At 38.5% G+C, this 15,554-nt stretch overlaps 1 protein-coding gene across 1 annotated transcript in view; it reads left to right on the top strand.

The window, feature by feature from the left end:
• The window catches only part of LOC139718361 (reelin-like), an 81,921-nt gene that overhangs the window by 49,420 nt on the left and 16,947 nt on the right, over positions 1-15,554 (top strand). Inside the window, exons 32-44 of the mRNA XM_071629834.1 lie at positions 579-765; positions 2,229-2,438; positions 2,768-3,048; positions 4,384-4,492; positions 5,179-5,405; positions 7,212-7,432; positions 8,266-8,413; positions 9,704-9,962; positions 10,248-10,385; positions 11,015-11,159; positions 12,254-12,422; positions 13,985-14,125; positions 14,828-15,011. Of these exons, the coding sequence (XP_071485935.1) occupies positions 579-765; positions 2,229-2,438; positions 2,768-3,048; positions 4,384-4,492; positions 5,179-5,405; positions 7,212-7,432; positions 8,266-8,413; positions 9,704-9,962; positions 10,248-10,385; positions 11,015-11,159; positions 12,254-12,422; positions 13,985-14,125; positions 14,828-15,011 (2,419 nt within the window). The remainder of the gene's footprint in view (positions 1-578; positions 766-2,228; positions 2,439-2,767; positions 3,049-4,383; positions 4,493-5,178; positions 5,406-7,211; positions 7,433-8,265; positions 8,414-9,703; positions 9,963-10,247; positions 10,386-11,014; positions 11,160-12,253; positions 12,423-13,984; positions 14,126-14,827; positions 15,012-15,554) is intronic.

The following is a 15,554-nucleotide window of genomic DNA, read 5'->3' as shown; positions in this document are numbered from 1 at the left end:
CAGTGACTAACAGTGATGCTTTAAAGTCATTTTGAAGAGTATTGGTTTGTTCTGTAAATTATAGCTCTGCTGGATGGATGATGTCTGTGCATGTGTTGATGGTTAATGTGAGAGAGCCTTGGAGCAAGACTAGGAGAGTCTAAACATGGCTGAATCTTGATGAACACACAGCTGTATGACTGCATACCACACACCAGAATTCATATTCAGTAGCCTAAAGAAATTCATCTGTCTATACTTGAATTCAACACCCATGAACATGGATTGATCGTATTGGACACAACCATTATCTATCTTACACGTCAGTCATAATTGTCGATATCAAGGAACCAAAATGATTTGCTTGATTGAACCATCAAAGTGTGATGGAAGTTTTGGGGTTAGTATGGACAGAAGATGAAATGTCAGTCTAGAAAAATCTATATATTTGTGTTGAAACATCATAATCATTAATTATGTTGTCTGTGCTTTAGTGGAGAATTTGTGTTACTGTGTTAAAACTAGACTTAAGCAGTTGATGTGATTAAGGTTGCTATCTTGATGGTGTCTCCACCTTTGCTATAAATGTACCATATTAGGTGTGACAATGGCTATGACGGTAGCTTCTGCGTGCCCAATGTGCCCTTACCGAAACAGCTGAAGGACACCTTCGACAGTGCAGCGTCCACGGATGCGACGCGCTGGCTTCACGTGTACGGTATGTCACGAAGTGACACGCAGTGCAACGGTGTACTGGTGTCGGGAAACTCTGCCGTCTTCAACCAGGTACAGTGTTTTCTGTGAACCCTGCGTGTAACTTGCATTCATTTTGTCATGATTGAAAGTGTTACTGTAAAACGAGGAATTTTCGTGTGCACTTTAATTTCGCGAATTTCGCGAGCGCCAAGATTCGCGAAATTAAAATGCACGCGAAAGTTCTTGTTTACACTACACGTGTATATGCATTGAACGCCAGTGGCACTTCGCGAAAATTTCATGCCACGAAAAAGGCTGTCAGCTCCAATTCGCCAAAATTTCATGCCGCGAATATATCATGTTTTACAGCATTGCCAAACACTGCAGTCTCTACATGTAGTGGACTTCACTAAGCTATTTATCATCTGTCAAATTCAGGGGACTTCACTATCATATTTTATGGTTGTCGTGTACCTGTATGTATACATTTTTGTAAGATAGTAATGGTATACAGGACAACATTCTTTTTCATCATTCTTTAACCTACAGAATTCCTCTCTTTTTTTATTGTAATGGTCAGACACTTTGTGATGCTATCCTCTGATAAGAATGTGAAAGCAAGCAGCTTCTTCACGAATATTTGTTAAGTTTTATACATTATGTTTTATTATCTCTTTATAACATGACATTATTGTAGCATGATAATATCAATGGCATGTGCTATTGTAGCAAAACAGTTGGCAAAGGATCTGCTACCAGTAAACATAAGGCGGTTTGAAAAAACCCCCCCAAAAAACTCTGATATGAAAGCAAAAAATTTGTAGATCTGAACAAGAGGAAGAAATGATATAAAGTAGGCAATATGAACATTTGTACATGTATGTCGAGTACACTACATGTATTATGTTCCTCAGATGCATGAACAGAAAAATCCAAACATTAACTTTTATTATTGTCCAAGAATTTTATTGTGTCCAACTGTGACAGATGATGTATTTGAACAAAATTTTGGGGATATATATTGAGCAGTGTTGAAGAATACATTGTATATGCCATATACAGTGCTGAATGAAGAATATAATGCAGCATAACATCTACATGATTTGTCTTCTGTGATACTTGACATAAATTGGTGGTATATCAGTGGCTGTACAATTTGTATGTTTGAACTTTATTCTGTTTGTTTGTTTGTTTGTTTTTGCTGTTTTTAGCATTGTTAATCATTCAAAATGAAAATGAGGTACTGAATGGCCTTGTATTGGCAAAACCACAAATCTCTGTGTCTGCACTTTTTAGAAATTCAAGGAAATATATTTTCCAACTTTTGCAACATTAAAATCATTCCTGTATCTTACCATTTGATTTTTTAAAATTCCTTTAGACATGATATGCTAACTGCATGTGAGTAATATAGGTCTGTTTTTTGAAAAAAAAAATATTGTGGAAACATTTTGTTTTTGTTTTTTTCAAAATATCAGGAACTTTCTTAAGACATATAGTTTTGCAGACAAGATCTGCCAAATAATGGTTGCAATGCTTTCTGTCTCTTTCAGCCCGGTGTTAGAATGATTATCTCAGTGGATGTTGACGCCTCCATGATGGAGTACATCCAGTTCACATTCAAGTATGGTTGCTATGACGATGCTGAGAGTGGTCGGTCCTCTGCTGTCCTCCTGCAGTACTCTATCAACGGTGGCATCACCTGGGAGCTCCTACAGGAGCTGCCGTACACGACCACGCCCGCAAAGTTCTTCAATATCAAGGTAAGGTATCTTGAGTCCAGTTTGAACAGTGTCATTCCAAATATTGAAATTTGAAAGACAGGACATGTCTTTGCTCTTTTATTCCCTCTTCTTTTTATTTTTTACCTTTGGCAATCAATGGTCAATTGTGATATAAGGGCTAGATTTGCTTTTGAAAAACAAAAACAAAACAGAAACATATTAGTTTGGTTACAATTTCTCTGAGGTACAGTGTAGCTGATGATTTGCCTGACTTGTACAAGTACAAGTTGTACACTATGTATGAAAGTGGTCTCATATTGGAGAGATATGATAGCATATCTTTGCAATGCTTTTCTGTCTATCATCAGTTGCCGATGGTGGCAAAGACGAACTCCACCCGCTTCCGGTTCTGGCAGCCCCGCCACTCCCTCCAGGGAGACACGTGGGCGCTGGACAACCTCATCATCGGCGGGAACTTCATGAAGCGGGGTCCCATACGGGAGAGCTTTGAGCCCTACAGCTTCAACCGAGACGACTGGCTCTTTTACCCGGGGGCGTGGTTCAACCAGTACTGCCCCCATCGAGGGGCACAGGCCGCCACGTATGTACCCTCTGGCCCCTATGAGGTAGCAAGGAGAAGGGTGGAGAGGTATCTTTAAGTCTCAAAATGACGAAGCATTATTTTCATAATTCCTAATATTTCAATCGGTTAAACTCCCATAAATAACATTCAACATTGACACTTGAAAGGCAAATTTCATAATTTTCTAACACTTCAGACTGCCACATTTCTGATTAACATCTTGCAATGTGTGTTGAGATACTTTAATACCAGTTCTTTGGTGGTATAGCCACAAAAGTATCTTTATGTCCCACTTTCTTACGATATTTTAAACTGAGAAAAATAAGTACAAATGATGAGTCTGAAATAGAACTTTTGACTAGAATGAACAGAGTCCATTTGAACAGGAGGAGAAATTGCATCAACATGATATAGAATTCAGCAGTAAAGACACGTACATTTCATTGAGTATCATTCATGACACTCACAGACCAGTGCTCCGTATGGCATGCGTATTTTCTGTTTAATGCCTTTTCTTTACATTGTACTGTGTATATATAGAAGATTCCTTTTGCTATATGAATAACAGGTTGTCTATTTCACAAGGCTGCACTTTGTTGGTTCATCTCATACATATCAGATGTGTATTTGGTACTTTTAACTTGGGAATCTTTGAGCTTTCTTGCAAAGTGTGATGGGAAAGTGTGATGGGATGTCATGAAAAATGGGTTGATGCGAGATTGGGGTTCAAAGAGAAATTTTGTCATTCCTTTGTAGTAAAAATGATTACCAGAGTAGAAAACTGCAAGCTTGGGTATAAACAGTGTTGACAGCCAGGCACATGGTAGCCGGCACAAACAGGTGAATTTTACGAACAGATTAATGAATGGAATGCATTTTCCTTTGAAAGTGGAACTTTTTTTTTCTTCCACTCACATTGTACTTCACATTATTTTGCCCTTTCTACACTTATTATAACACGTAGCATTCCATATCTGGTTGGTCATATGTTCATTCTAATGACAGCACAAAAATGTGCCTTCATTGGACACCTCATGTCTACATCTCATTAGCATACCACACTATCATGTTCATGCAGTTCTTATTTGTTGTGTATAATTTGGTACACCTATTTATTTATGCAGGTGAGTGTATAGACCAATCTATGTCTTTTTGGTCTCTCAATTACGGAAAACTTGATTTCTAGGAAACTTTTGATGTACAAAATATTTGTCAGCCAGTGTCTGGATCAAATTATACTGAAAATAATGGAGTTACTGAAGAAAAGAGCAGTGTCCCTTCTCGGCTGAAATGTACATACCTTAGCAGAGTGTAGTGCAAACAACACCTACATGTAACTTCCAGCTCCCAGTGTATTAAACAGTCCTTCTTTTTTCTTCTGTCTGTTGACTTTTCTTTTAGGTACCAGATTGGCCAATCCCCTTCACTGGTCTTCCCCCGCAGCATCGGGGAGCACTCGGTCACAACCAGGGACATTGACGTCAATGAAAACACCATCATACAATTTGAGGTGAGCTGACCATCTTGTCTTGTTTCTCATACTATTAGTAAATACATGAACATCTCAAGTATTTTTTGCTTTGACTATGATTATTGTCAAAAGCTATAGATATCCATGGGAAGTTGTTGTATATCACTGAAGTAACTTCATGTTGTCATCATGTATAAGTTTGATATAGGTTGAGTGTGAACACCCTCCTGGTGCTAGACCAATATCATTGTGATATATCAGGAAAAAAAGAGGAAAAGGTATGCATCATCTTTGGGTTCAAAAATGGCAAAATGAGAGATGGTGATGGTAGCACATACAAATTTTTGTAGGACTGATAATCAGTGATTTTTATCTAGTTGCACAACACTTTTTCAATCTATGACCTCTGAAGAAGGTAGAAAAGGGAAAAGAAGCACTTCAAGGTGAGTGATCGTAAATGTGTCTCATAGCAAAATCAGTCATGTAGAAAAACAACAAGAAAATCGATGGTCACCTACCCACCATGTAAATATGTATAAAGCCCTCATCAACATAATTTTGCATTTTGTCATTTTTTTTTTTCTTTGTGGTTGCTGGTACTGGTAAACATGGACGTGTATATAGCCACCAAGATAATTTATATTTTGTTTGTTGTTGTTGTTTATCTAGAGTGTGATATATGAATAGAAACTCTATCATCTCAATCCCCCTCTCCCCTCCCCCAGCTCAATGTTGGTTGCACCAACCAGTCTAGCGCCCTCCACCCAGTCAGGCTGGAGGTGTCTCGAGACTTTGGCTCCACCTGGAAGCTCCTCTCACCGGACTGCTTCGCCAACCAGTCCGCCAGTCTCTCGTGCTCGGAGCACCTGGACACGCCCACTGTCTACTACAGCGGGGAGAGCGAGAGATGGGTTCGCCACACCATACCACTCTCCAGACTCCACATCTGTGGGTGAGCCACCAAGTTCATAAGACTGTATACACCATTTACAATGCAGCCAGTGAATATCTTCTTTTTTTTTTTATTGGAACTTCCTATGTGGATGAATGCGAGATCGTTGACTACGGTAATGGATGAAGAAAAATAAGCATGCATGTTGCATTCATGTCGGGATTAAAGGTAGTACATTCACACATTGTAAAATTCACGAATAGGGCCTACTCATGAAAGTCAAAAAAATAAAAACCTTGTGAAATATGTGGCGTATGCAGATTCTGAAGTAGCATTAATACTTTGAAATAATCCTGAATGTAATGTACGCTTAATGTGTGTGAAACATTTGGGGATTATCTGATAATCCCTTCACAGGAGTTTCAATAGAGTTTGAAGTGCACACACTAATAACAAATTTTAAACTAATCCAACCACCGAGAACAGTGGGTGTAATTTAGTGCATTTCGATAACCCTCTTATTTCAAAGGCCTTGTTTTTTGTCCCCGCCGAACGAGTTCGAGCAGGGGACTATGAAACGGGCTCCGTACGTGTGTGTGTCCGTGTGTCCGTGTGTCCGTCTGTGCGTCCGTGCATCCGTGCGTCCGTGTTAAAATGTTCAAAATGCTACTCCTTCGCCATTTCTAACCCGATTTTGATTCTGTTTGCTTTATATGATAGCACTAGATGGGAGCTTTGAAACTTCTATACAGAATTTCAGTTGTGACCTTTGAACTTGACCTTTGACCTATATTGTACATTTTGCTTCAAAATGCTACTCCTTTGCCATTTCTAACCCGATTTTGATTCCGTTTGCTTTATATGATTGCACTAGGTGAGGGCTTCAAAACTTCTACACAGAATTTTGACCTTTGACTTCTTTGACCTTAGACCTTGATTTTTTACCTATATTGTACATTGCCTACAAAATGCTACTCCTTCGCCATTTCTAACCCGATTCGATTCCGTTTGCTTTATGTGATGGCACTAGGTGAGGGCTTCAAATCTTTTACACAGAATTTTGACCTTTGACTTCTTTGACCTTTGACCTTGATTTTTGACCTATATTGTACATTGGCTACAAAATGCTACTCCTTCGCCAGTTGTAACCCGATTTCAAGTCCGTTTGCTTTAAGTGATGGCACTAGGTGAGGGCTTCAAAACTTCTACACAGAATTTTGACCTTTGACTTCTTTGACCTCTGACCTTGATTTTTTACCTATATTGTACATTGGCTACGAAATGCTACTCCTTCGCCATTTCTAACCCGATTTCGATTCCGTTTGCTTTATGTGATGACACTAGGTGAGGGCTTCAAAACTTCTACATAGCATTTTGACCTTTGACTTCTTTGACCGTTGACCTTGATCTTTTTACCTATATCGTACATTTTGCTACTAAATGCTACTTCCGGCGGGGACATATATTACGCACCGCGTAATTTCTACTTTTCCTTGTTTAAGTATTCGACAAACTGTCCTTACCAGATAAATGAAAGTCAAATTGAAAACTTGTACGGCTTTGAATCATATTTTCTTTTTCTTCTTTGATGGAAATGAACTTGAATTTGAAGTAACCTTCCCAGAAGCTGGATTTTCTATGACAATCATAATCATGTGAGGTGGTCAGAAGCATTTTCATGAGGTATAGGGAATTTTAAAGCTTGGAATCTCTCCTATCAAAATCTGACATATAACTTGAAATAGCCCATCGTGCAATGTTTCAGGTTTTATGAAGTCAGGTCACAAGTACAATGTACATGCAATATCACAATAAATTCCAAGCAATAATGTCATGCTTTATTGCTTTGTTTCTATTGATGACCAGCACTGTCCGCTTCCGCTGGTACCAGGGCTTGTATGGAGCAGCTGATGCTCCCAAACAGTGGGGCCTTGACGGGGTCTACATCGGTCCCAGGTGCCCCCTCAACTGCAACGGCCATGGAACGTGTGTGGATGGAGTCAGCTGCCGCTGTGACCCCGGCTATGGGGGACCATCTTGCTATGCCACTGCTGCCAACCCTTTCTTTCTGAAGGAAGCTTTCGAAGGTAACATATTCTCAGTCTTGTTGCTCTTACTTTTAGGGCTGTCGAATTTGGATCCAGTTGAATGGGTGAGGGTTTGTTCAGGTTTACCATGAATTATGACTGACTTATAAACAAAATGATGAGCAGGTGTGTGTCAGGAGGCTCTGTTTTTAATACTCCAATGCATGTTCCCCACAGGAATTTATGATAATGCTGATCGGATGCATATTTTTTTTTTTTTTTTTTGCGTAAAAGTATTTTTATTTCTCCCTGAAGCATAAAAGCAGGAACTTATGACATGACCTGTGAATGATTAAATAATTGCTGTTGTTGCTGCATTGTGTGCTTTCTTTTCAAGACATTTTGAAGATCACTGTGTATGAATAAGAGTGTGCAAAGAGTGGTATCCTGTTTTCATGACAACGTGTCTCCTGCAATGTGTATTTATACTTTACACCATGCACTGCACAGTTGCTTATAGTACCCCACTCGAGAATCATGAATCAGTATGTTATGTATTTGATCTTCCCGTATGCATATTTGTATGCACAATGTACATTGTATATCTTTGACATGAACGTACTGTTATTTTTTGCTTTCCTGTGTATCATTCAAATGCATGTCCAATTTTAATCATACTCTGTGTGTTTTGTTGAATAAAATGAAAATTGAAAGTTTGAATTGAGTTGAAATTACATTGTACATATTGATACTCTCTAATGACTAGATTGATAGTCCTTATGAAACATCTTGTGACAGATTTCTCAACATCTGCTATAGAAAGTTTGACCCTTTGGTAATGCAGTGACTTCCAGTGACCTGTGGCATTGTTGACTACCTCCTACCCCTCACAGGTGTCTTGGACCCCAGGAAATTCTCCCAGTGGAGTGGTGCTGAGATCACCCAGAAGTGTGGCACCCTGATCACGGGGAAGAGCCTCCACTTCACTGGGCCTGGTAGGAGAATGCTCACCACAGTTGACATGGACCTCACCATGGCCAGGTGAGGAATAGCCACCTTGAATCTTCGATTAGATTGTATGTTTGTTAGTAAATACAATGTAGTAAGATAGATAGATAGATAGATAGATAGATAGATAGATAGATAGATAGATAGATAAATAGATAGATAAATAGATTCATAGAAAGATACATGTAGGTAGATAGATAGACAGATGGGTAGGTAAATTTTGTAAGTACGAGAAGTAAGTAGGTAACTACATTTAGGTAGGTAGGTTGGTAGGTAGGTAGGAAGATAGATAGATAGATAGATAGATAGATAGATAGATAGATAGATAGATAGATAGATTCATAAAAAGATACATGTAGTAGATAGATAGACAGATGGGTAGGTAAATTTTGTAAGTACGAGAAGTAAGTACACTCTAGGTAGCTACATTTAAGTAGGTAGGTTGGTAGGTAGGTAGATAGATAGATAGATAGATAGATAGATAGATAGAAAGATAAATAGATAGATAGCTGTAGATAGAGACTAAGATAGATAGATAGATAGATATGTATAGATAGATACTAAGATAGATAGATAGATAGATAGATAGATAGATAGATAGATAAATAGGTATAGATTGATACTAAAGATAGATAGATAGATATTGTAGATAGATAGGTATAGATAGATACTAAGATAGATAGATAGGTAGATAGATAGACAGGTATAGATAGATACTAAGATAGATAGATAGATAGATAGATAGATAGAGATGGAGAGAAAAAGAAAAATAATTCTTTCTTTTACAAATTATCATTCAAATGCCATAAAAATTACACTTATGGTATCAAACTATTTCAGAATCATCTCGTTCAAGTGTGATAAAAACTACGAAGTGGAAATAAAAAATCAAGCAGTTGGTATGGACTGAGTGAAAATTGATTTTCTTGAGCCCTTCAGCAATACAATGGCAAGGAACTTTGTCCATAGTTTCAATCTCATCTGAGAAGAGCTGCTGTGTATTTTCTTACCAAAGGACTGCATTTCATCGACAAATGTTATGGTAATGAAACTGTAAAGTAAGGGTACAATGTACAATTTGTGTACAAAACAACTGAGCATGCACTTAGTGTTGTCATAATGATTTGGTGTTATCAGTCGTATGCAGTGGTAATGAGTGAGCAATTTTATGAGAAACATATCATCCAATGGGAATGATGGGACCTAAAGGAAATCTTGATGAGTTTGTTTCCATAGTGGCTCTCCAAAGTGTGATCTTAGTGTCTCAACTTTTGGATATGCAACCCCGTTTACATATTGTTTCTGCATCCTCTCTGTTTGTAGCACCATCAGCTTCTACATCCGTCTTGGCTGCTCCCAGCGGCCCACGTCCCACAAGAACCTTCCAGTCATCCTCCAGTTCTCCGTTGATGGTGGCATTACCTGGGACGTCGTCGAGGAGATGACCTTTGACACCTCCAACCACGCCCCAACCTACATGGCCTTCCTGCTGCCCAGCGGTGCCCACTCCAATGCCACCAGGCTCCGATGGTGGCAGCCATCCCGGGGCGGGGCTTACATCGATGAGTGGGCCATTGATCAGGTAGGCATCCAACTGGTTATGTAGAATTTCCTGCACTGATTCTAACCAACATCCTTACAGTTATTAAAATTATCATAATTATCCTTGTTTTAATATTTGTTTAAAGTTATACATGTAGTTATCATGATAGTTGTTATAAACGTTATACAGTAGTTATCATGATAGTTATTTCAGTCTTTCAACATCACCCCATCCTTGATCATGTTTTTTTTTTTCCCCAAGTGTGTCCAAATTATTGTCACATGTTCTGTGATTTCATGTATTCTTTTCTCCTGCTTTCTCCAGATCTTTGTTGGAGGTTTCATCCATGGCCAGCGTGTGCTTGAGGACGACTTCACCACGTCCTTCCAGAACGATGGAGACCAGTACTTCACATACCACGACCAGAACTGGCTCATCTCGCCCGGGAGTACACTGGGGCAGGTAGATATGAAACCCAAACTTTCTTCAGTGAGAGTGTTGAAGTAGCCTCTATCCAGTGCAGTAGTAGATAACATTGCCGTAGCCTGCATAAGAGTGCTTGCATTGTCAGCGTCGGCTGCTTTCATGTGTGTGTGTCTATAAACTACATCTCGTGAGGGGATGTAAAATACATGAATCGGCCAAGGTATATTAAAAGCTGTTGGTTACTCAAAAACCTCATTTTTGTAGTATCTACACTACACTGTATGAACTGTTAAGATGAATGACTGCTTCCAATGCTTGAATATGAAGCTCCAGATTTGGTTTATAGAGATGAGATCATGAGTTCCATTGCCCACACATTTTTAGATGATTGGATTGAAATGAAAATACACAGCAGTAACGTGTCAGTACACTATACTTTCTTCTCTATAACACAGAACTGGAAACAAGGAGGTAGATTTCAGCTTTGTTTCCGCTGAATATCTAAGAGTGATGCAAATGTTGCTATAGGAAAATTAATGAATATCAATTAAAGATAATTAAATTGATATTTCACTGCTTGCTTGCCCCGATATTATGTTCAATCTTCTAGAAACCCCTGGATTGAGTGATCGTTTGTTGTGTGGCTTCTTTTGTTTTTTCTGCAGGTTTGTGGAGTCTCCCACAATGCCCTGTACTTCTCAAGCAATGAGCTGATGCGATACACTGTTACATCCGACGTCATGGTAACGGAGCACACTTTCCTCCAGTTTGAAATAGCCTTGGGGTGCTCTCAACCACGAGCTTGTTATGGTGGGTTTTGCTTGCGAAGTACAACTGCCATTTAAGATATAGTTTCTGCAAAAAAAAAAAAAGGAGAATCTACATCTGCTGAATTCCAGTACCAGTATTAAACAGCGATTCACAAAGCATAACAAGAATGTTCAAGAATACATGTTTTTTTTGTGTTCCTGAGTGGTACGCAAGTTAACCTTTAATAACATTTCTTTGAGTATTTATCTGTCCATTTGACCAAAGTTAGTGTACAACATTATATTTCAAATATGTTAAATGACATTCATTGAATCCAACTTTGTAGCCACAAGGTGGGAATGACAAGAGTGAGAAACAAAGTGGACTACGTTGAGCAACTTTGGACTATTTTCTCCACTTGTGTAGTACTGTAAGAGCAATTTTTTATTTTTATTGTAAGTTTTTGCACGCGCCATATTTTACATGTACACTTGGCCGAGTAAGGTAAATCCTCACAGCAACTGAGTGAGCACTTCAAACAGCTCACTGCTATCATGGCATTTAAGAGCTTTGGCAGCACAACTCATATCTATGGTAGATGGTAACTGGTCCTCGTAAGGACAGAAAATGCACTCATGCAACAGGACTAGTGAACTTTAAGAAAACTGCAATGCCATAACAACTATACAAAACAAAAAACAACTGTACCTCCTACAATCCCTACATCAAGATCAAAGATATAAAATTATGTTATTATACATTGTATAAGGAAATAAAAATTTACATGCTTTTATTTTTGGACTACCTTCAAGACACCCACAATTCTTGAGAATTTTCACACTGCAAAAATGTCAATTTTTACAGTATCAATTTGTTGTATTGGTGGAGATGACACATTTGCTCCTTTGACATTTGCTCCGCTCTTATTTCCTCCAAGGACTTAATGTTAGGGTTAGGATTTTGATAGGGTTTTTAGCTTTAGTTTGATGTGAGGATTAGGATTAGGGTTAGGGTTGTGTTTGTGAGTAGAATTCATGTTTGGCTTAGCGAGCAGATATTTCATGGGAGCAAATTGTCGCAGGAGCAAATGTCATCGAACAATTGGTGGAAACTTGTGCTGAAGAGGTTACCTGTCTGCTTTGTATTGGTTACAGGTGTGTTGCTGGAGTATTCACTGGACATGGGGAAGACTTGGGAGCCACTGTACACCGAGTGTTTCCCATCTCAAGTCGAGTGCTCCTCCTATCGCATGAGGAGTGTCTTTCTTGCAGACGTCCACTATGGATGGAACAGGGTTACCATACCACTTCCACAGTACACAAGGTTTGTTTATATTGCAGGTCTGCTGATCTTTTCCTCAAATCTACAAAAAAGTACCAAGTCTAAAATTTCACACAAAATTACAATTCTGAATTTATACAGAGGTGTACATTATGCTGGACTTTTTTAATTACTGTATCAAGAGTTGATACGCAATGAGATGTAATCACTGTTTGTTTGTTTGTTTGTTTTTTGAGTGGAGCTAATCCAAATCATGATATACACTCAGCAAAAAAAGTAAGTTCCCCCCTAGCATTTGTGGATATATCTCAAAAAGTATTCAACCGATTTTCATAATTCAAACGGAAATGGATAAAGAATTTTATTACTCATAACATGAGTGGCAAACCATTGCTACCAGATATCATTATTGGTGTGAAAAAATGCATTTTATGTCAAAATGCATGGAAACAAAAGTTGCACTTTAGTGATTTGCAATGACTTTTACACAAATAATCAAACAATCACTCATGATTCTGAACATTTAAGCATGGGTTATTGCATATTTCTCTATCTCTTTCTTTTCATGAGCATACAGTGAAGCATTTGATAATTGATAATTATGTCCACCATCCGCAATAACCAGCCGCCATCTCCTCCTCATACTGTTAACTAAAGTTTGTACTTGGCGCTGCTCAATGTTGGCCCATGCTCTCTGCAAGATGCGCTGAAATTCTTGCAGTGAAATGTCATCTTTCAATTTCTTGCTCGCTTTCCACTTCATGATATCCCAAAGATTCTACAATGTATACTGGATTACAGTCAGGGGATCTTGCAGGCCACTCCATACGTTCGATGCCATTTCCCTCAGCAAACTGATTTACAACTTGAGGGCATGATGCAAAATGCCCAGAGGCACATTAATGTGATCAACCTGAATTGGAATTACAAATCACATGGCTTCTACCAATATTTTCATATTGTGAAGGCCTATTGTTTAAAAAGTATGCATAACATCTGTTTAATAGGGAAGCACATTGTACCTGAAGAAATTCCTGAGAATTACACAATTTAAAAAGATCATTTGCTAACTTACATAGGACATGTATACAATATGCTTCCTATGGCCTAAAGTGCAACTTTTTTCCCATGCATTTTGACATAAAATGCGATTTTTTACACGAATAATCATATCTGGTGGCAATGATATGCCATTCTTGTTATGAGTAACGAAATTCCCTATCCATTCCCGTTTGAATTATGAACATCGGTAAAAAACTTTTTGAGATATATCCAAAAATGTTAGGGGGGAACTTACTTTTTTTGCTGAGTGTATATACATGTACATGTAAATGGTGTTATTCAGTACTGTACATACTTGTACTTAGTGTTATTCAGTTAGAGTTCCCTTATTATTGTGGATCATTCCCTTCTTATTATTGTGAATATTATATTTCCTTCTTCAAAATGTCTGTAATTGTTCATCTAATGCTAGTGTATTCATGCTGATTTTAGGGGCTCATGAAATACACATGTGTGTAGTCTCACTTCAAAGCAGCATTTGATGTCTGCCTGTTCCTCACACAGACTTACAATAATTTTTAATCTCCCTTCTGCCCTGTAAGGTCCAAGAGTACTCGCTTCCGATGGAGTCAGCCACCCCGCTTTGACCCAGGTCATGTGTGGGCTCTCAGTAACGTCTACATAGGGTCGGAGTGCAATGACCTTTGTTCGGGTCATGGGTCATGCAGTGTTGGTAGCTGTGTGTAAGTATATTGGTGGAATTCATGATGTTAGCTGACAGGTTCAATCCAATTTATTATATACTTTGTAGCTTCATAGAAAAGAATTTGTAGGAGACTAGATAATTTCTGCTTTCTTTTTTTTGTGTGTGTATTCTGGATACTTTCAGCATCATTTAGATGATGACTTTTGTTACAAAGTGAAAGGAAAAAAATGCTGAATTAGATACTGTGTTCACATCACATTCAAATTTTTGCTTGAATATGTAATACTTTTCATGAATAGAAATCTCCAAAACAAGGGGATAAGTTTATCCCTATCTGGATAAGTAATCTGTGAAAATTAAACAATGTTTTTTCTCCTTTTGTAACTTTTCTGATTGTGTGGTTTTTTTTTTCTCATTTGTTGCCCTTCCCATCCTATTATTGTTGAATGTCTTATGCTGCTATTGCCTATTTTTTTTCCTTTAATCCAAAATCTGTAAATATGTGCTATATGCAGTACAATGTATATGTTTTGCTTTGTAAGATTTAAAATAGCACAGAGATAGAAGAGAGCAGTATGTATATTTGCATAGTTTCTAGTCACTAGCGTGACAGTGCATCACATGCAGCAAGAATAATATGTTAATATGCATTTGTATGAAAGATGTGCAGTGCATGATTGGTGTGCCATTGAAGATTTCTGCCCTATCCAAAACTGAAGAATCTTTCATTGCAATGCAGGTGCGACCGGGGCTGGGGAGGACCGTCCTGCCGCCGTCCGTTGTCTCGCCTCGGTCAGTCTCTCCGCGACACCTTTTCAACGAATCTTGTCTCACTTGCCAGCCATTGGTCAAAGGTCAATGGAGCAGTCATTTCGGACTTGTGTGGACCGGTGGCCTCTGGGACCTATCTCCACTTCAGGGAGGTAATACAAGATATGCAGTGTCTATGCAATAAGTGTAATATCTATTTGTCACATTACAGCTATGTGAAGTTTATGGCTTCTGGCTGTCTTATGTGTACATTAACACCAAATTGAGAAAAAAGAGAATCCAAAACAAATATTTACCCAAAGAATGTAGTGCCAGAAGCAGTATTACAGTCACTACAGTGAAGGCATAGTGCATCAACAATATAACAATGAAAGCTTGTTCTCATATTACATGAGCAGTACATAAATGCTAAAAATGGCATGCATGCATGATCATCATTTGCTATTATTTGCCCAGTAGTCTGTCCCGGGAAGGTAGGGCATTCAATGGAGGTCCTGTATACGAGCTATTCATGACACATGCCCGTAAAAGATCCCACTTAGTTCATTCATCTCAAAGAGCAGGGTGCTAAACTGGGTGAAGTGGTGTACTCACCCACATACCCACACAGAATATGGGCATAATACAACCCCTCATAGCAATAGGTGACTATAGTAATAGTCAGCAAACTGTGTCAACCAGGCACATTGAGCCAT

Source organism: Diadema antillarum, unplaced genomic scaffold (genome assembly GCF_040938485.1).
Source record: "Diadema antillarum isolate AM-2024a unplaced genomic scaffold, OU_Dant_1.0 scf00000093, whole genome shotgun sequence".
Taxonomy (NCBI): Eukaryota; Metazoa; Echinodermata; class Echinoidea; order Diadematoida; family Diadematidae; genus Diadema; species Diadema antillarum.
The sequence above is the reverse complement of the archived record's forward strand: the minus strand, read 5'-3'. Positions and strand labels throughout refer to the sequence as shown.